Source organism: Suricata suricatta, chromosome 16 (genome assembly GCF_006229205.1).
Source record: "Suricata suricatta isolate VVHF042 chromosome 16, meerkat_22Aug2017_6uvM2_HiC, whole genome shotgun sequence".
Classification (NCBI taxonomy): Eukaryota; Metazoa; Chordata; class Mammalia; order Carnivora; family Herpestidae; genus Suricata; species Suricata suricatta.
In genome coordinates, this window is record NC_043715.1 from 43399468 (window position 1) to 43420644 (window position 21177).

The 21177-nt window shown below is 40.5% G+C and overlaps 1 protein-coding gene across 1 annotated transcript in view; it reads right to left on the minus strand.

Annotated features, from left to right (window-relative positions):
• Positions 1-11702: 11702 nt before the first annotated feature.
• The window catches only part of LOC115279774, a 59329-nt gene continuing 49854 nt past the window's right edge, over positions 11703-21177 (minus strand). The window contains exons 17-18 of the mRNA XM_029924279.1: positions 20489-20584; positions 11703-14943 (exon numbers count right to left, since the gene is read on the minus strand). Coding sequence (XP_029780139.1) covers positions 13502-14943; positions 20489-20584 — 1538 coding nt within the window. The 3' untranslated portion in view covers positions 11703-13501. The remainder of the gene's footprint in view (positions 14944-20488; positions 20585-21177) is intronic.

The following is a 21177-nucleotide window of genomic DNA, read 5'->3' on the forward strand; positions in this document are numbered from 1 at the left end:
CTAATCATTGAAATGAGCATCCATATTTTCTTACTTCTGTTACTGGTTTCAACATTTAATTTCCCTGATTACAAGTGAGTTAAGGGGTGCCTGGGTGGCTCGGTTAAGCATCTGATTGTGGCTCTGGTCATGGTCTTGCGGTCCATGGGTCTGAGCCCACGTCGGGCTCTGTGCTGACAGCTCAGAAGTCTGGAGCCTGCTTTGGATTCTGTGTCTCCCTCTCTCTCTACCCCTCCCATGCTTGTACTCTCTCGCTCTCAAAAATAAATAAGCATTAAAAAAACTTTAAAAACAAGTGAGTTGAGCATCTTTTCCATTTGTGTTTATTGGCCAGTCGTTTTTCTTACAGTGTTTTCTTATTCATGAATTTTCTCTGTTGCTTTTGGATTATCTCTTTGATTTTTTGTGATTTGTAAAATATTCCAGGTACTTCATATTTATAAATTGGAATTGTTTTCTATCAAGGTGTCTTGTGTCATTCTATGTTGTGGCATTCATTATTTTGCTAACATTTTAAATTTAGATATTCATTTTCAACTTTACCAGATAATCCTACTCTTATTTAGTCTTATTTCTGCCATGTGGTCATGGTATTTGCAAATGGAAATAATTTCCCTCAATATTTATATTTATTTTATTTACATTTCTCATAGCAGTAGCTGGTATTTTCAGAATAATGTTGAGTGTTAGTGGGGATACATTTCTCTCATTTTTTCAATTTAATGGAAATTATGTATCTCTTTAAACATTTAGGGGGCGCCTGGGTGGCTCAGTCGGTTGAGCGTCTGGCTTCAGCTCAGGTCATGATCTCAGAGCTCATGGGTTCGAGCCTGTGTTGGAATCTGTGCTCCCTCTCTCTTTGACCCTCCCCTGCTCACACTGTCTCTCAAAAATAAAATATTTTAAAATTTTTAAACATTGAGTATAATACTTTGTTTTAAAATTTTTAAAATGTATTTTATTTTGAGAGACAGCGAGCCAGGGAGGGGCAGAGAGAGAGGGAGACAGAATCTGAAACAGGCTCCATGCTCTGAGCCGTCAGCACAGAGCCCAACACGGGGCTTGAACCCACGGACTGTGAGATCATGACCTGAGATGAAGTTGGCTGCTTAACTGACTGAGCCACCCCGGCATCCCAATACTTTTTGATTGAGAGTAAATGGTCTTTGTTATACGTAACTAATCTCACTCAGTCCCTCTTATACTTAATGCCTGCTAGGTTTTGCCAGAAGCCATTTAACATCTGTTGGTGTGAACATGTGTTTCTCCTTTAATTTTCTGATGTGATGAATTATACAAATTTCTTGACAAATTCAGAACTCGGGCACTTATGATTAGTTTTATTACAGTGGAAAAAAATACAAAGTAGAATCAGGTAAAGGGAGAGATGCAAACTGTGGGAGGGACCCAAATGTGGAGCTCCCCGTTGTCCTCTCCCTGTGGCGTCAGAAATGGCCCAGTGATAATGTGGTAATTCCTACAGGAAAGGTTGCCTGAGTCTTTGGTTGCCAGAGTTTCTTCTGGGACTCGGTCACATTCTTCCCATGAGGCTGATCTTTAGTCCCCAGCTCCTGAAGGTCTGAGCTCATACCTTCAGTCTCCAGTTCCTCCAGGGGTCACAGCTGATATGGTAATGTCCCAAGCCACCGTCATAACTCACATTGCCAGACCATCTGGTGGCCAAAGCTCCCAAGCAAACAAGACACTTCGATCAGGCAGGACATTCCAGGGTCCCAGAGATCACCTACAAGTCTGAAAACCTGTGTGTTCCACGCTCAAATGCTTTTGAGCGTTTGATGTCGTCACACTGGCCTGGCACCAAGCATTTGGGCTTGGTGAGAGCCGAGCTACACGTCAAAATGAATCTTATGTCTCGCCTATATTCTGTTTACCAGCATATAAGAAAGACGATGTCTGAGGTAGGTCAGAAGTGTTGTTTGAGAAGAAAACAAGTAAACCATCCTCTTACACCAAGGGGTAGGAAGAAACATGATGCCACCGTACGCGGGGCTGTTCTGCCGGCTTCATACGGCTGTGCCCGGCTGGCCTCTCAGCATCTGACCATTGTCACCCGCGCACACCTGACTTGAGCCGCCGGCCCGGGTTTGGCGCACACACCACACAAAACTCAAGCCAGACTTGTTCGCTAAGCTACAAACTATATATCCCAGGGCATCTTGGTGGTTCTCTTCTTACCTTCTATTTCCGCTGAGTAGGAGGAGCAGGAGGTTCTGATAAAGACATTTGCAGGAAATGAAAACAAACTATCTGGAAGCATTTATTAAATATTTCATATTCAGATTTCCTTTATTTATTTATTTTTTTTAAAGAAAAGGCTCCACACACTGGAAGCCCCACACACTGGCACAGGCAGTGGTTGGTTTTTTTTTTTTTTTTTAATCTTTATTTTTGAGAGAGCACGAGCAGGGGAGGGGCAGAGAGAGGGGGGCAGAGGATCCAAAATGGGCTCTGTGCTGACAGCAATGAGCCAGATGTAGGGCTCAAACTCATGACCTGAGCTGAAGTTGGACGCTCAACTGACTGAGCCATCCTGGTGCCTCCCTTACTCAGGTTTCTTTTTGATTGATTCTCTTCTGTTCTCTTTTTGCGTAGCTCTCTAGTGAAGTAAGTTTTCAAGTCAAATCTCAACTACAGGAAAGATAATCCCTCTTCTCTAAAAACCTTGTCTTATAGGTCATATTTTTAAGACAACAGGTTCTTATATACCTTCCCATTATTCAGGTGTATAGTCTTAAGACTTCTACCTCCTCAGTGTCCCAAATGTTACTATTTCTCTGCAGTATCCAGTATATTCAGAACCTCAGTCTCTGGTCCCTATTTGTTTTTTTGAGATAAATACTGACTTGCAACAAAACCTTCAGTCTTAATGATATTTCAAAAAGAAGATACAAGAGTGGCCAATACGCACACAAAAGGACGCTCAACGTCATTAGTTACTATGGAAATTAGTTAAAACCACAGTGCGGGGCACCGGGGGCAGGCAGTAGAGCATTCAACTCTTGATCTCAGTGTCGTGAGTTCAAGCCACATGTTAGGCATGGAGTCTACTTAAAAAACAAAATAAAAAACCCACAATGAGAGACCACAACTCAAGCAATAGCTAAAATTAAAAAGACTGATAGTATAGGCTGAGGGTGGGGGAGGGGAAAAGATTGACAGTACGAAGTGTTGGTGAGAATATGAAGCAACTGGAACTCTCCATGTGGGAGAGTTATGGGAATTTAATATGAAATTACCTCTCTTGAAGACAGATTAGCAGTTTCTTTTTTTTAATGTTTATTCATTTTTTGAGAGAGAGATAGAGAGAGAGAGCGAGCGAGCATGATGTGAGGGACAGAGAGAGGGGGAGACACGGAATCCAAAGCAGGCTCCAGACTCCAAGCTGTCAGCACAGAGCCCAACGTGGGGCTCAAATTCACAAACTGTGAGATCATGACCTGAGCCAAAGTTGGATGCTTAACCAACTGAGCCCCCCAGGGGCCCCAGCAATTTCTGACAGAGTAAAATATAAACTTAGCAACTGAGGAATTCCACTCCTGCTAATATACCCAAAAGAAATAAAACCATATGCCAAAAGCACTCTAAGTGAAAAAACCATACACAAATGGTACTGTGTAATTTGTTTTTTGTGAAATTCCAGAAAATGCAAGCTGATCTACAGTGACAGAAAGCAGACCAGCGGTTGTCTGGCACAAGGTATGGTGGAGAAGCTAACTGTACATGTCCGTGAGGAGTTTTCTCAAGCAATGGAAATGTGCTGCGTCTTAATTGTCATGGTAGTGTCATGGGTATCACCTTTCAAAGCTCTACTGCATACTTAAAACGGGTGCAATTTCTTGTATGTAACGTAAATCGGTAAAATTGATAAGGTGGTATCAAGCTGTATACTTATGGTTTATGCTCTTTATGCACCTGATAAAGAGAAAAGCTGTCGCTGACATCCAGGAGGTCCCTGGTACTATCAACTACATCCCGGTGTTTTCCTGTTGATCCTAAGTGACTCCATATAACATTAATATTAGTTATGCAATTCTGTGACCCTGATGGACCAAAATAAAAACAAGATCACTCTGTAATCATATCTAAACACATACAAAACATGAACATTGTTCAAACCACAAAATGCTAAACAGACTCCCTGATAGCATGAATGAATGCTACTTCCTTTTAAAATTATCTTAATTTATTTAAATTCAAGTTAACATACAGTATTGGTTTCAGAAGTAGAACCCAGTGATTCATCACTTCCATGTAACACCCAGTGCTCCTCCCAACAGGTGCCTTCCTTAGTGTCCATCACCCATTTAGCCCACCCCCCATGCACCTCCCCTCCAGCAATCCTGTTTGTTCTCTGTATTTAAGAGTCTTTTAATGGTTGCTCCTTTTTATTTTTCCTTTCCTTCCTCTATGTTTATCTGTTGTAATAGTGTTCATCCACGTAATAGTGAAATCATATATTTGTCTTTCTCTGAGTTCTTTTGCTTAGCATAACATATACACTCTAGTTCCATCCACACTGTTGCAAATGGCAAGATTTCATTCTTTTTAATCACTAATATTCCATTGTATACATATACCATATCTTCTTTATCTATTCGTGTCAATGGCTCTTTCCATAATTTGGCTATTGTTGATAACACTGCTATAAACATTGGGGTACATGCACCCCTTCGGATCAGCATTTGTGTGTCCTTTGGAGAAATACTGAGTGCAATTGCTAGCTAGGTCATAGGGTAGTTCTGTTTTTAACTTTCTGAGGACCCTCCACACTGTTTTCCAGAGGGGCTGCACCAGTTTGCGTTCCCAGCAGGAGTGTAAGAGGGGGAGCCCCTCACCATCTGCTGTTGCCTGTTACTGTCTGCCACTCTGACAGGTGTGAGGTGGTATCTCACTGTGGTTTTGATTAATGTTTCTCTGATGATGAGTGATGTTGAGCACATAGGGACACATAGGTGACTTGGTTAAGTGTCCAACTTTGGCTCAGGTCATGATCTCACAGTTCGTAGGTTCAAGCCCTGCGTCGGGTTCTATGCTGACAGCTCAGAGCATGGAGCCTGTTTCAGATTCTGTGTCTCCCTTGCCCTCTGCCCCTCCTCCACTTGTGCACTGTCTTTCTCTGTCTCAAAAATAAATAAGCTATAAAAATTTTTTTAAGTTCTTTATAGATTTTGGGTACTAACCCTTTATCTGATATGAAATGACTGCCACTTCTTTATCAATTACCATTTTAGCCTTTGTTTAGTGTTCCCTCCTTACCGATAAGACTTATTAAGGGTGCCTGGTGGCTCAGTCGGTAGAGCATCCAACTTTGGCTCAGGTTGTGATCTTGCGGTTCATGGGCTTGAGCCCCACATCGGGCACAGATGCTGTCAGCACAGAGCCTGGAGCCTGCTTCAGATTCTGTCTCCCCCTCGTTCTGCTCCTCTCCCACTCATGCTGTCTCTTTTAAAAATGAATAAACATTAAAAAATTCTAAAGATTTACTAAGATATGCAGTTATGGAATACCCTGATTCCTGACAACATCCAATCCAGAACAAAGCCCCCCTCCTTAAACCTCTAAATTAATAAACACAAACTCCATGTCGTGTTCCCCTTTCCTACAATGAGCAGTAAACCCAGTTTGTTTGAATACAAGGAATGTTCCTGGTGGTCACTGGCTGGAGGCCACGGACACATTTTAACTGTATAAAACCTCAATAAAAATGTTAGCACGAAGATAAGCACGGCTTTTTTAGGGTTCAGTTTCTTAACTGACTGACCACAAGCTAACTTGGATTCAACACTAAGGAAGTTGTATTTATTCACTCAATCAAAGCCTAAGATCATCCCTGACAATGTTTTTAGTTCAATCAAAAACAGGGAACAACTAATTACTTTTCATTTTTGCTATAACAGATTGTTTCAGGCTTAACAATCAGTCCTTTATTACGTTGAAAAACTCACCATTTCCCTTAATATAACATTTCTGCATCTTTCTAAAGATCTTTCTAAAGATTTCTCTGGCCCTCAAAAGCCCCCGGGCTCTATAACAGTGAAATTGTTGCTTATGAATGAAAGCAAGACCTATTGTACCAACTAAGGAGGTAACTTAGCACAGATGGGTTTTTGGCACTCCAGGAGGGATGAATATCGAATGAGTTATCCCAGGGAATCTCCTTGGTTCAGTGAAGCATGTATTACACAAGTGCCAACTATACTCCAATTAAGAAAGAATGTATCACACATTTATAATAGCCAAAAACTGGAAACAAAACAGGCAAATGGATAAATAACTCAGAGGTGAGCTGTCATTATAGTATACACTTAATTTTTTGTTGTCACATAAAATTTTAATATGGCCTGTGAAGTCAATTATTTCTTATAGTTTCACATTTATGATTTAAAAAAAAGTTGTCTTTAAGTAAACTCTGTACCCAATGTAGGGCTTGAACTCATGACCCAGGTTCAAGAGTTGCATGCTCTTCTGACTGAGCCAGTCACTCACCCCTTAAGATTCAAATCATCTCTACACCTAAAGTGGGATTCAAACTTAACACTTTGAGGTCAAGAGTTGCATACTCTACCAATTGAGCCAGGAAAGTGCCCCTCTTAGAATTTCACTTTGGTTCTATTTCATCCATTAGCTTACCTCTTCCGTTGGAGTAGGGCATTATCTTGAGTTTTCCCTAGATCCTTCTCCTATAACTGAAGGAAAGACGAAGAGCGGGGGTTGGCAGTAGAGTAGGGAATAGACTGCAGTACAATCAGATCAGTGCATCTCTTGGAAAGGGCTGAACTGCCTTGTGATTAAAACGGTAAAAAGTTCTGGGCCATTGGTTTGTAGGAGAGAAGTAGATGGGGAGAGAAAGCCCTTTCTTCTTAGTGCATGTGTATTAATAATAGGTTAAGAAAGAACCAATATAAAATGGCCCAATTTAGCTTACACTAAGAAGAATTAATTTTTTTCTCTTACTTAACAGTTCTTTTTCTAGGAACAGAGAGTTGGGAGACGAGAAGGAGGGCCAGAAAGGCAGAGCCAGCTCTTCTTTCCTCATTGGGCCTCTCGCCCACCCTGCAGCACGCCTGAGCGGATGGAGGGAAGACCCAGTCCATAAACAACACTTACGGCTTTGATTTACATGATGGACTCAGTCAGGGTACGGTCTGTCCATGATTTCATCCAGGGTAAGCAAATGTGCTTGTTTCACTAGATTCAGTGGGACCATTTCAGACAAGAATAAATCTGTCATCTCATCCCAAACTGTGATTTCTCATTACACCCCACATACTTCACCGGGACTCCGCTGCAGGCGGGAGGTGGCATGCAGTCTAGGTTCCACCAGGTACTCGCTGGACTTGGAGGTGGAGGAAGTGAGCATAACTGTGGGTAGAGGACAGGACTCGCAGTAGCAGGAGCACTGGTTCCCCTAAGGCAGCTGTTGAAATTTCCAGCTCCCAGTCCCTGGAACATTAGGTGATGAGCATGAAGTGGCAGGAGCAGATTTTCTTTAACAAAACTACATTCAAGTACTGTTCAAGAAACCGTGTATCCGAGCCTTTCTACTTGTGGTATATCCGGGCCTTTAACCTTACTTTCCTTCTGGATTATACAGCCCTTAAGTCTAATTCCTTGGCGTTCTGAGAATTTTTCAAATTATAAAATATCCTTTATTAAATTCTTTGCTAAAATATATAATTTTTTAAATGTTTTATTTATTTTTGAGACAGAGAGACAGAGTATGAGTGAGGAGGGTCAGAGAGAGAGGGAGACACAGAATCTGAAGCAGGCTCCAGGTTCTGAGCTGTCAGCACAGAGCCCAATGCGGGGCTCGAACCCACCAACCGTGAGATCATGACCTGAGATCACACCCGCGTAATAAACTGAGCCACCCAGGAACCCCCGGATCTGTTGTGAGGGGCTGTACTATGCATTACAGGGTATATTCAGGGCATCCCTAGCCTTTACTCCCGAGATGCCATCAGCCCTCCCCCTCAAACTGACGACCAAAATGCCTCTGGACACCGGCCATGACTCCTGGGATCAGGAGTCCAAAAGGTGAAACCACTGCTGGTTAAGAACCACTGGCTCATGTGTGCTTTCACACTACAAAGGCAGAGTAGATTCTCTGTGACCACAAAGCCTAAAATATTTACCGTCTGGCCCTTCACAGAAAAAGTCAGTTGATTTCTTTTGCCATTAAAAAGGTAAAAAATACATGCTAGGCTAAGAAAACCAACTGCAAGTATGTAACAAAAGAAAGTTTCCACAAACTCCTTCAAAAACTACTCCAATTTAAAAAATGGAATACATAAAAACAAGCAATTCACAGCAGCAAAATTCAATTAACTCTTAGGCATGATAAATGCTCAACCTCACGAGCAGTTAAGAAAATGCAAATTAAAGGCACTTTTTTTTCTTCACTCATTTTTAAAATTTTATTACTTATTTTAATTTTTTCAATGTTTATTTTTGAGAGAGAGCGCCAACAAGCACGGGAGAGGCAGGGAGAGTGAGAGAGGGAAACACAGAATTGGAAGCAGGCTCCAGGTTATGAGCTGTCAGCACAGAGCCCGACATGGGGCTCGAACTCATGAACCGTGAGTTATCCTGAGCTGAAGTTGGATGCTTAGCCGACTGAGCCACCCAGGTGGTTCTTCACTCAATTTAACAAAAGATTCATTCATTTTTTTTTTTTTAGTGAAGTCTATTACCATTTGGGTTCTTTTATTTCTTCCTCTATGGAATTATTTATTTCCAATGTTTTATACTATTGACTGTTTTCAGATTCTTATTTATTTGGGGGCGCCTGGGTGGCTCAATCGGTTAAGCATCTGACTTCAGCTCAGGTCATGATCTCACGGTTTGTGGGTTTGAGCCCCGCGTCAGGCTCTGTACTGAGAGCTCAGAGCCTGGAACCTGCTTCGGATTCTGTGTCTCCCTCTCTCTCTGACCCTCCCCTGCTCGCACTGTCTCTCTTTCTCAAAAATAAATAAAACTAACTAACTAAATAAATAAAAGATTCTTATTTAGTTAAATTGCATCTTGCAAAACAGCAACTGGTTCCACAAATACTTCCCAGTAGTTGATTTGGGTAGGCACTTAATCTGGCCTAAATTTAAAAAATTTTATGTTTGCACGTTACCAATCCAGAAGAGAACACTAAAATAAATAATCATTAACTAAAAGACTTCACTGAAAAAACTTTATAACTTTCAGAATATAATGTGTGATAATAATATAGTAGGGCACAATATTTCTACATTAGAAATTTAAAAATTCATGTAAGATATCTTTCATTTTTTAATTTTTATTTACTCTTTACTTTTTCTGTAGGAGCAAAACATTGGAGGGAACAAAAGATTCATTCTTCATTGAAGTTGTTGGGAAAGGACATACATTCCCAGATCAATGGCTAATTTCAGAAAATAATAAGGCATTCACTACATTTAAAATACACTATGTTGTAAGGCAAGAAATCCAGCTGGTGGGAATCCATCCACTCAACAGAAACACCAACATGAAACAATACATGTGTAGTAAAACCGTTGTACAATTATTTGTAAAGTAACAAATCTGATCTGAAGTGGTGGAAGATTGGGCTGCGTATATTATGCTTTGTCTTTATGATTTAAGAGACTAAAGGGTAAAAAGTTACACTTGTAGGCACTGACTGAAAGGAAGCCCAGTCGTGGTAAATTACTAAGTGAGAAAAGGAGATTGCACCTCAGTGTGTACGCATGACCCCATTTAAACTTTGCTACACTACACACACACCACCACCGCCACCAAAACAAACTTCCTAGATGTGGGCATGCTTCTTGAGTATGGCAAAAACACGGAAGGCTTTTGGTAATGGCAACTCAGAGAATAAATTTAAGTGTTGGGTTTTTTTGTAATCCACTTTTGAGAGTGCAAGCAGGGGAAGGGCAGAGAGGGAGACAGAATCCTAAGCAGGCTCCACGCTGAAAGTCACCCAACGTGTGGCTCACTCGAAACTACAAACTGTGAGGTCATGACCCAAGCCAAAACAGAAAGCCAGATGCTCAACCAACTGAGCCACCCAGGCGCCCCTATTTCTTTAGGTTGCTTTATTTATAATCTCTACATCCAACATGGGGTTTGAACTCCTGACTGCAAGTTCAAGAGTCATATGCCCTTCAGAATAAGTCAGGAACCCTTATAGTTCGTTTATAATACGACTCTGTTTGGGTTTTTTCTTTCTTTCTTTTTTTTTTTTTTTTTTGTAAAACATGTTATATAAAACCAGAATATAACTTTCAAGTCTTAAAAAAAGGAAAATATATACACGGGCAAAAAATGAAAGAGAATCCTCTCTTAACATGTTATGTCAAAAAATATTAAAAATTATAATGAAACCAGTATTATGATCATGCCTGGTTTTGCCTATCTTTATTAATTCTTCAATTCCTCCTAAGGGCAGAAGTTGTCCTCTTAAAACAGTATGTACAACTTTCAAGAACAGACTTAAGAAATAATTATGCCAGTACAGATACAATTTAGCAATCATTTCCCTCCTTTAAAAAATGCTTGGGGACACCTGGCTGGCTCAGTCAGCAGAGCATTGACTCTTGATCTCAGGGTCTGGAATTTAAGCCCTACACTGGGGATAGGGCATACTTAAAAAACTAAGAAACGTTTGGATTTTTATTATAAATTCTCCTCCAATGGGCTATTTAGCTATAATTGATTTAATTTACCATATAATACATGTTTACATTAAACTTATTTGAAGTATGTATTTTTTTCTAAAGTGTGAGACTAAAGTGGAATCCACAGTCATTATTCCAAATGTATCTACAGCCCATGAGGTCCGATTAAGTGGATAACTAGTGACTTCTCAGCAGCTGAATACACATGGGCAGTAATAGTTTCTCAGTTACTACTTTGAGTGGGAAAAATAGTTATTTTAGGATCCAGTTTTCTACATGTAAACACTACATTTATACATTACTTAAAAAAAATAATTGGACAGATCAGGTCATGAATCATATTCTGGACAAAAAACCCAACAATTTCTGTAATAGGTTGCTAGATTTAACTTGCTATTTTAATTGGAATACTCATATACCATAGGTACAATGGATTCTTGTTTTGGGTGATTTGATTTGAATGTTGTCTTTTTCCAATTTTTTTTCCATGTTTGTTTATTTTTGGGAGAGAGACACAGTACGAGCAGGGGAGGGACAGAGAGATGAAGTCACAGAATCTGAAGCAGAATCCAAGCTCTGAGCCAGCTGTCAGCACAGAGCCCAAATTGGGGCTGTACTCCTGAACCGTGAGATCATAACCTGAGCCAGTCAGACGCTTACCTGACTTGAGCCACCCAGGCGCCCCTCCAAATTTCCTAAAAGGGTTATGCCTGCCTCATAGCTGTGACTCTCTGTATCTTGAACACTTAGAAGATTTTTTCTGTTAGATATTCTGATACGAGAGGAATCATATGGTATACCTCTTTAAATCAGTTTATTGATTCTTTATTCAGGAAAATACCTTTCAGGATTTCAGACATGCCTTAAAAAGCTGAATATAAACACACATTATAAAATGCTGAATGTAAAAAAACATTTCTCATGTCTTACTAAATCAAAGTAGAATATGTGTATATACATGTCTAAAAATATTTAAGAAAATAATGCTTTACCACAATTCAGATATACCATAAAAAGAAGCCAAATACAAACATTTCCCCCTTTTACTAAATAAAAAGGAATAAATATGTGTATATCATACAAAAATATTTTTCCAGGACTCTGATCTATCATAAAAAAGAGAGTACAACTTAAAACTGACAGGCATGAAGGTTATTTTACTCAAAGTCCAGGAACAGGGCAGTTCCACACTGTTTCATCAGCTCAATAGTATCAAGGATGCAGATAATTCCAATCTACCCCTGTGCCAATCTCAGCCTCTTACCCGTGTGGTAGCCAAATGGCCACAGTTCCAGGTATTACACATACAGACATGCATCCTGGGTATAAGAGGACCATTTCCTATGTTGTTAGGAAAGAAAATTTAACATAAAGCCTACGTACGACTTTTGCTCAGATCTTCTATGGTCAGGACTATTATATGTGTCCAATCATTAAGCACACTAGGACAGCAAAAGCTAGACTTCAGATGGGCAGCAGACAGTCCTGGCAAAGGGAGAATGGCTAACACCAATGGGTAGGCAACCAAAACTGCATTGCCTTATTTCTTTAAAACTCCACTTTTGTAGTTACATATCCTCTCATTCATGATGCCTGAGGGTTATTTTCCCATTTCAAAAGTTTTCAAGGTTTTTGGTTTGTTTTGCTTTCTAATTACTTTGTGAGAGCTTTTCTACCCACCAGAGATGGATATTTATTCACTCCCTCCTTCCTCTGATTTCAACATGTGTTTCCGGGGAATCTATTAGCACAGGCAGTGGCCGAGTGCAGAGAACTGACGATGAATCCTGGCCACTGTGCCCACTTCCTACCCCTGCTGAGAGAAGTCATCTTCCTGGGCATAGCTTTGTTTCATCCTACACATTTCAACACATAGTGTGTCCCTTTGTCATTCACTCCTACTTGTAATTTGCCTTGATTTCCTTTCCCCTAGTGAGGCAAGAGGGTAAGGTGAATGAAAACTTTCAGTTTTTAATTTTTCTCCAGAAGGAATTACCTGACATTCAATAAAAAGGAACTAAGATGTTCCTATAGTCATTGCACACATAAGGCCTTCCTCTCAAATGATCTCCAACCACACGTATAAAAATAAAGTAATAAAAGCAGTTCTTTAACACACTTGTATGAGCCACACCGTATTCTAAGGGATATTTCATCTTCACAATGCTAACAAGATGGAGCTAATATTACTAATTTTTAAGTGAGAAAATTTAGACCTAGTTAAGTCATTTGCCCTAGAAGAAAGGAATTAAAATGGTGAAGGCAAGTAAAGATTGAGTACTCGTCAAGTCCTGTCCCACTATGATTCAGTTCAGGTTAATTTTATCAGATAAGCTTTACATATTTAACAAGATTTGAGTGGGATAGAAGAACCTGCTGCATTTTCAACATTACTATAGCCCTTTCCCAAGTATGAATTACCAGATGAGTAACAAGCTAAAGCAAACTTGACTCCTATATATCTGACATTTACATTATGAATCCTACATCTGTAGGACCGTCACTGACACGTTAACTGCCTTCCAAAGCCTTCCCACTTTCCTTACATTTATGAAGTTTTTTCACTTTTACACTAATTGAACTCTGATGGTCTAATAAATTTTGAAACATAAATAGAACCCTCCCAATCACTAACATTTATCAAGTATCTCAGCAGTAACACATCAAATTCTGGCCCTCCAATAGCGGCCTTGTGCCCACAGTGTGAACTCTGATATTAAGTTGTTATCTTCAAACCCCTCCCCACATCCCGTAAAATCAGCGGAGGGTTTGTGTTTTACTAGTAGGACTTTGCAGATGTCAATAAAATTTTGAGCCCTCCCACGTCTTCACTCACTCCTCTGTTCTATATGAATTCTTTGATGTTTACTAAGGTGTGAGCCCCGAATAAAAGCCTTCCCACATTGCTTACATTTGTAAGGTTTCTCACCAGTATGAATTTTCTGGTGTCGATTAAGTTCTGAGCCACGACCGAAGGCCTTCCCGCATTCCTTACACTCATAGGGCTTTTCACCACTATGACTTCTCTCATGATGAGTAAGTTCTGACTTTCGAATAAAAGCCTTCCCACATTCCTTGCATTTATGGGGTCTTTCACCCGTGTGAACTTTCTGATGTCGAATAAGTTCTGTGCTACAAGTGAAGGCCATTTTACAGTCCCTACATTTATAGGGTTTCTCACCGGTGTGAGCTCTCTGATGTCGAGTAAGTTCTGAGCCGCGACGAAAGGCTTTCCCGCATTGCTTACATTTATATGGTTTCTCACCAGTATGAACACTCTGATGCCGAAGAAGATGTGATTCAGAGATAAAAGCTTTCCCACATTCCTTACATTTATGAGGTTTCTCACCAGTGTGAATTCTTTGATGTAGACTCAGTTGTGAGGCACAACTGTATACCTTCCCACATTCCTTACACTCATAGCGTCTTTCCCCAGTATGAATTATCTGATGAAGACTAAGTTGCGTGTCATAACGAAAGGCTTTCCCACATTCCTTACATTTGTGGGGTTTCTCACCAGTGTGGATTCTCTGATGTCGAAGAAGGTGTGAGGGACGGGTAAAGGCTTTCCCACATTCCTTACATTCATAGTATTTCTCATCCGTATGAATTCTCTGATGTAAATTAAGTTGTGAGGTAGATGGAAAGGCCTTTCTACACTCTTTACATTTATAGGGTTTCTCACCTATATGGATTTTTTGATGTTTACGAAGCTGTGAGCTAGAATGGAAGGCTTTTCCACATTCTTTACATTTATGAGGTTTCTCACCAGTATTAGTGCTCTGAGGTTTAGTAACTTCAGAGCCACGGATATAGGCACATTTCTTATTTTCATTACGTTTTTTGCTTTCATGAATTCTCTGATGCTTGATCAAGTCTGACTTACTATTAAAGGCTTTTCCACATTCTCCACATTTAGAGTCTTCTTCCTTATTTGGACTTCTTTCTTGTTCACTATGGTGTGACTGGTACCTGACAGCTTCCTTACATCCCTGGCAGTCACTGTTTCTTGCTCTAGTACCATCTGTCTGCAGTACTCCATGAACTGTGCACCGAACGGAAACAGCCCTTTCTCCAGATGTTATCACGGTTTGTCTGAAATGTCCCTCCTGTTGTTTCTCCAAGTGGCATTTGATTTCTCTGTTGTCTCTGACTCTAGTGCACGCAAGGCTAGAGCTTTCAAGTCTTTTTATCTTCACTTGCAATGATTTAATTTCATAACTGTCCGTCTTTGGAAATAAATTATTGGTTTCTCCTCTGGACTCCCAATCTGTAAGATAACAAGAAAGAAAACAGGATGTATTGTCACGTGGCAGGAGACAGGAAAGTTCTAATGTAGAAACAACAAACTAAAATAGTAAATAATTTAAATAGCTGAACTCAGCACTGAAACTCAAAAAAAAAACAAACCACCCATGTTGAGGGGAGAGGATGAGAATAGAGAAAATGAGGAATGAGGGGAATTCACGAAGGAATAGTTCTTCACCTCTGGTGAATTAGCTGAGGAACATTACAAATACAGCATCCAGAAATTGCCTAAGACCGACTAAATGAGAAATTTAAGGAATAGGACATTACATCTAACAGCGAGTTCTCTCATCTCTAGCTTCAAAACATATCCAGATTTTGACTCCTTCTATCAGATCTCTACCACCTTGTCCAAAGCCATCCTCTCACCAAAGTTAACGCACTTCATTAACAGGTCTCCCGACTTCCACGGTTGCCCTCCTATATCTCATACCTAACACAGTAGCCAGAGTGTTCTTGGTAAGTAAGTTAGATCAAGCCTTTTTATTTTTTATTTATTTTTTTTTTGCCTAAAATTCTCCACTGGATTTCTCTCTTAGAGGTCAGAGCAAAAGTCAAAGTCCTTATGAGGTCTATAAAACATTCGCCGAACCTGTTTTGCACTGCCTCTTTCTGACCTCACTGCCAACCTCCTCTCTTTAGTGGACTTCGCTCCACTCCCTGACCAACTGGACGGTCTGCAAACTTGCGAAGCACACCCCTCCTTCAGAATCTCGGTCCGCAAATATCTTCCCTACAGATATGGCCTCTTCAATTACTTCATTTTGACCTCTTCTCAAACATGAGACCACTCTTTACAAATCAGGTCTCTCATTACTCTACTTACTCTGTTTTTTGCAGTGTCATCACATGTCCTTTTATCTATTTCTCCAACATTACCATGAGAACTTTCAAACCTACAGAAAAACTAGAAGAGCTGGGACAGTGAACGCGCATATCCCACTACTGAGATTCTACAACATCTGGCTTTACTTGCCCTACCTCGTGTCTTTCTGTCTCTCCATCCACCCACCTTGCAGACATCACTATACTTCACCTCCAAACTCCACGGACATTATACTTTGTTTACTTCTGTAGTGTCTGTCTGCTCTTTACTGTATCTGCACAGAGTAAATACTGTTTGATGAATGAAAGACCACTGGCATTTTTATTAATCTCTCTCGGTGAGTCAAAGTGTGTTTAAATACAGTACATCCCATCTATGTTTGTAATAAAATATACAATTCCTTACCAGACCTGCAAAACTGCATTTTCTGAACCCTGCTTCCCTATTCACCTTCATTTTAAGATGCTCTCCCCTTCACTTACCAGAACCTACTCTACTGGCCTCCACTGGACTCCTATATCGTACCAATTACATTCTCATCTTCGACTTTTAGGAAACGCTTCATCTCCAATGAATGCTCTGCTCCAGAGTCCCTGCACGGCCAGTTTCTTTCATTGCAAATAGCTTAATTTGCTGTCAAGTACCCTGTTCTTTGTCTTCATAATCTTTTCCTCAATTCTGGACTTACACATTTGTTCATCAGTTTATCTTCTGGTATAATTTCTCCTGAAGTGGCCTAGAACTAGCATAATCCATATTTCACTCACCATGACATAACCAATCCCTAGCACATAGTTCAATTAATGTTAACTAGTTACTAAAGGATATTCCAGTGGAAATAAAGGAAAATATGCTGAAGATAATGACATTAGAAGAGTGAGAATGAGAGCAATCACTTCATGTCTTTAATTATTTAACACATGTGGGAAATGTCTTCCGGCCTCTGCTCCTTCCCAGCCTCACTGCTCTCTCTACAGCACGTCCCAAGTACAAGGCGGTTAGGCACAAACAAGCCAGCCTCATTGGTGTAGCTGTACGTGTCTTATACCAGTCCCCTACAAGACTGATAGCTTTACACAACAATGAAAATCTTTTACATGATTCTGAAAGAATTCTAATGGAAACTGAGGATACTATAACCATTTATAAGAGGCCATGTGGTGTTGTGACAAAGAACACAGAGCCGGACGACCTGGTTGTGAATCCTACTCCCATGATTTGCTAGTTGTATGACACTGGACCGCTACTTAACTACTAGGAGACCAAGGAGGCAGAGACAAAGGGAGATGCTCAGAGGAAGCTGTCAGGGCTCTGTACAGGCACCCTGTTGCTTGGGATAGTACCTTTGTTCTCGCTAAGGTCCAGGGTAGTTGGACCAGCCAAAAGCAAGTTGCAGAAAAGACAAACAGTTGGGGAAATGTAGAGAGATAAATAAACCTAGAACAACTGGTAAGAAAAAAATTGTTCTGTGATTAGTGTGTGGTCTGTATCTGCAATCTGATGGAAAGCCGCTTACACTGGGGGTACTACAAGCTGCCCTTCAGAGAAGGGTCTGCATAAAGACCGGTTAAATGATGTTGGCATTTTATGCTGTATGGGGAGTTCCAGATATCAAATGTTAGAAGATGCTGTTACTCTAAATATTTTGGAAAAACAATCTAGTGGCAAAGGAAACTATAAAAAGCATGGATTGAAATAAAAAATTTGGACCTCTCAAGGAACACTCAAATCAAAAAGTAACATCCATCAAGGACGCTCGCATTGTTCCCATCCTGCACAATCACTCCTCAGTGCTACACAATCATTCCCCTAAATCGATCGTGATCCCTCCACTTTCCCTACTCCATGGTCTCATCCAAGCACAAGGCCAAATCATCTGCTCTTTCCCCAACAGCCTCCTAGCAAGTTTTACCATTTTTACTCATGAGCCCTCTGATTCAATCCCTACAGGACATCCAATCCAATCATGTCCCCATCTTGTCTCTTCAACGACAGCCAAGGGTCCTCAAGAAAAAAAACTCCAAACTTGTAGACTTGGTGAGAAAGCCCTGCAGGATGTGGACCTCCACTCAGGTCTTCCAGGACACCCGCCCAAGGCCTCCTCTCGTCAGTGCCTTCGATGAAGAGATTCCTCTACCCGGTACGGCATTCCTACCACATCGCCTAGATCCTACTCCTCCTCCTTCCAGCTTCACATCATGTGTCACAACCTGAAAAGTATTCCCAGTCTGATATGATTGTCCCTAATTTTCTCTCCATGGCAGGGCCTTACCTACAACCATCTCCTCTAAAAAGATACTCATTTCTCTGGCCATTCCACAGGCCAGGTTTCTAAAGAAGAAAACTTGCAGGGTTATCAGTGATTAAGGATTTAAATCAGCCCGTAAGTCCTCTGCAGGCTCCTGGTAAGACTGGCTCTTCCTTGCCTGAACACTGCCCATTCATTCAAGGGCCAGTATTCAAGAAAACACCCAGAAAGAGCCCCAAGAGTTAAACTATAATCACACTTGGCCCCTCTCTACCAGACACATCATTCCCAAAAGGGGCTTGTGACTAAGACAATCCCTTATTTTGACCTACAAGGTCAATAATTCCAGCATGCCTAGCATCTTTCCAGACCCTAGCTACTTCCTAGATTATTCAATGTTATCTTTTAGTTCCTTCCACTGTTTTGGAGCATCCTTTTTATACAACCGAAATAGCACTGACTCTGAAAGTTACCTATTATGCTTTATCCATCTAAACATTATAGTACTATTTAAAAATGTTTTATTAAAAATATTTAGGGGTTCCTGGGGGGCTCAACTGGGTGAGCGACTGATTTCAGCCTAGGTCATGATCTCGTCATTCCTGAGTTTGGGCCCCACGTTGGCTCTATGCTGAGAGCTCAGAGCCTGGAACCTGTTTCAGATCCTGTCTCTCTCTCTCTCAAAAATAAACAAACATTAAAAAAGTTTTATTTTTACTTTTATTTTTTTTTATGTTTTATTTATTTTTGAGAGCAACAGAGGCAGAGCATGAGCAGGGGAAGGGCAGAGAGAGAGGCGGGGAGGCACAGAATCTGAAGCAGGCTCCAGGCTCTGAGCTGTCAGTACAGAGCCTGAGGCGGGGCTTGAACTCACAGACTGTGAGATCATGACCTGAGCCAAAGTCAGATGCTTAACTGACTGAACCACCCAGGCGCCCCCCAAAAAATTTGTTTTAAATATTTAAAATGCTGAGGATTCTGTATCCTAATTGCAGTAGTGGTTATATAAATCCACATGTCATAAAATTTCATAGTAACCCAAAAGAATAAATAAAAATTAAAAAATGAATGTATGTGAAATCTGAGTTAGGTCTATCTATAGTTTTGTTCCTACTACCATGCCAACATCAATTTCCTGGTTTTGACAAGTGTACTAAGATTAGTTAAGATGTAATCATTAGGGAAAGCTGGGTGAAGGGTACAGGGAAACTGTATTTTTCTAACTCCTGAGTCTTAAATTATTTTGAAATAAAAAGCTAAAAAGAAATGGTAACAGTTTTAAATATGTATGTCTAATAACAGAGCCCCAAAGTACATGAAGCAAACACAGAATTGAAGAGAAAAACAGACAATTCAACAAATTAAGGACTTCAGTGCCCTACTTTCAATAACGGATAGCTCAACTAGCCAGAAGATAAACAAGGAAACAGAAAACAACACACTTTTAAATAACCAAAGGGTCAAAGAAATCACAAGAGAAATTAGAAAATATTTTCGAGTTGGGTGAAAGGAAAACATAGCATACCAAAACTTATGGGATACAGTTAAAACAGATCCTAATGGGGAAATTTGCAGCTAAAAATGCCTCTATTAAAAAACAAAAGTCGGGGTGCCTGGGTGGCTTAGTCGGTTAAGTGGCCAACTTCAGCTCAGGTTATGATCTCATAGTTCGTGGTTTCCAGCCCTGCGTCAGGCTCTGTGCTGACAGCTCAAAGCCTGGAGCCTGTCTTCAGATTCTGTGTCTCCCTCTCTCTCTGGCCCTTTCTGGCTCACACTGTGTCTCTCTCTCAAAAATAAATAAATGTTAAAAAAAAAAAAGAAAAAACCCAAAAATCAAGAAAGATCTCAAATCAGATTATGAAACTAGAAGAGTCCAGTAAACTCAAAGATACCAGAAGGAAGAAAATAATAGAGGGGAAATGAACAAAACAGAAGAAAAATAGGGAAATCAACATAACTCTAACTTCGTTCTTTGAAAAATATCAACAAAACTGGCTAGGTTGGCCAAGGGAAAGAAAAAAAAAAGAAGACTAATACTGATATCAGGAATGAAAGAGGGATATTCGCTGCTAACTCTACAGAAATAAAGGGCTAGGGTTGGATGTGGAGAGTGACCACTTATGGGTATGGGATTTCATTTTGGGGTGATGACAAAGTTCTAAAATTAGACTGTTGTCACAGGTGCAAAACTCTGTGAATATATTAAAAACCACTGAACAGTACACTTTAATCAGAGGAAAATATGAGGAAGAGTAGCAAGAGTGATAAGTGGAGTGAAAATTTGAGGCCTTGTGCTGAGGCCTTTCTTCTCCAGATCTCAGACCTTTTCAGTGAGCTTTCCTACCAAAACTGAGATGTGCTGTGCTGCCTTCTCACAGGCTCCCTAGGAGACCACCTGCCACAGCCCTCCCCATAGGAGTCACTATCACTCACCTGGGCGCCATTCTTCTGCTTCTGGACTCTTAACCATCCAGGGCTCCTTCCCCTGCTCCAATAAGGAGATCACATCTGGCTTAGAATCAGAAAGTCCTGCTCAAAAGAAGAAAAAAAGGGACAAAGTTATGTTAGGTGTGTACCAGAATTAAAATCAGTCCATGATTTTCAGGGAAGAGTAAATAGATTAAGAGTCATGGTCATGGTGGGGGGCACCTGTGGGGAGAAGCACTGGGTGTTATATGGAAACCAATGTGACAATAAACTATTATAAAAAAAAAACCTAAAAAAAAAAAAAAGAGTCAATAGGAGTGTAAGTCAGAGGAGCAAAAAAGATAAAAGTTGTCCAATGGAGTAGCCAATTTCTTTTTTTAATTTTTTTAAATGTTTATTCAGTTTTGAGAGACAGAGAGAGACAGCACGAGCAGGGGAGGGGCAGAGAGAGAGGGAGACACAGAATCCAAAGCAGGCTCCAGGCTCTGAGCTGTCAGCACAGAGCCCGATGCGGGGCTTGAACCCACGAACCATGAGATCATGACCTGAGCCGAAGTCAGGCACTTAACCAACTGAGCCACCCAGGAGCCCTATGGAGCAGCCAATTTCTAATTTCATAAGGGATAATCGTTTCCTGGTGAAGCAAGAATCATCAATTCAGCCAGGCAATTTGAAAAGCACTCATGAGAAATCTA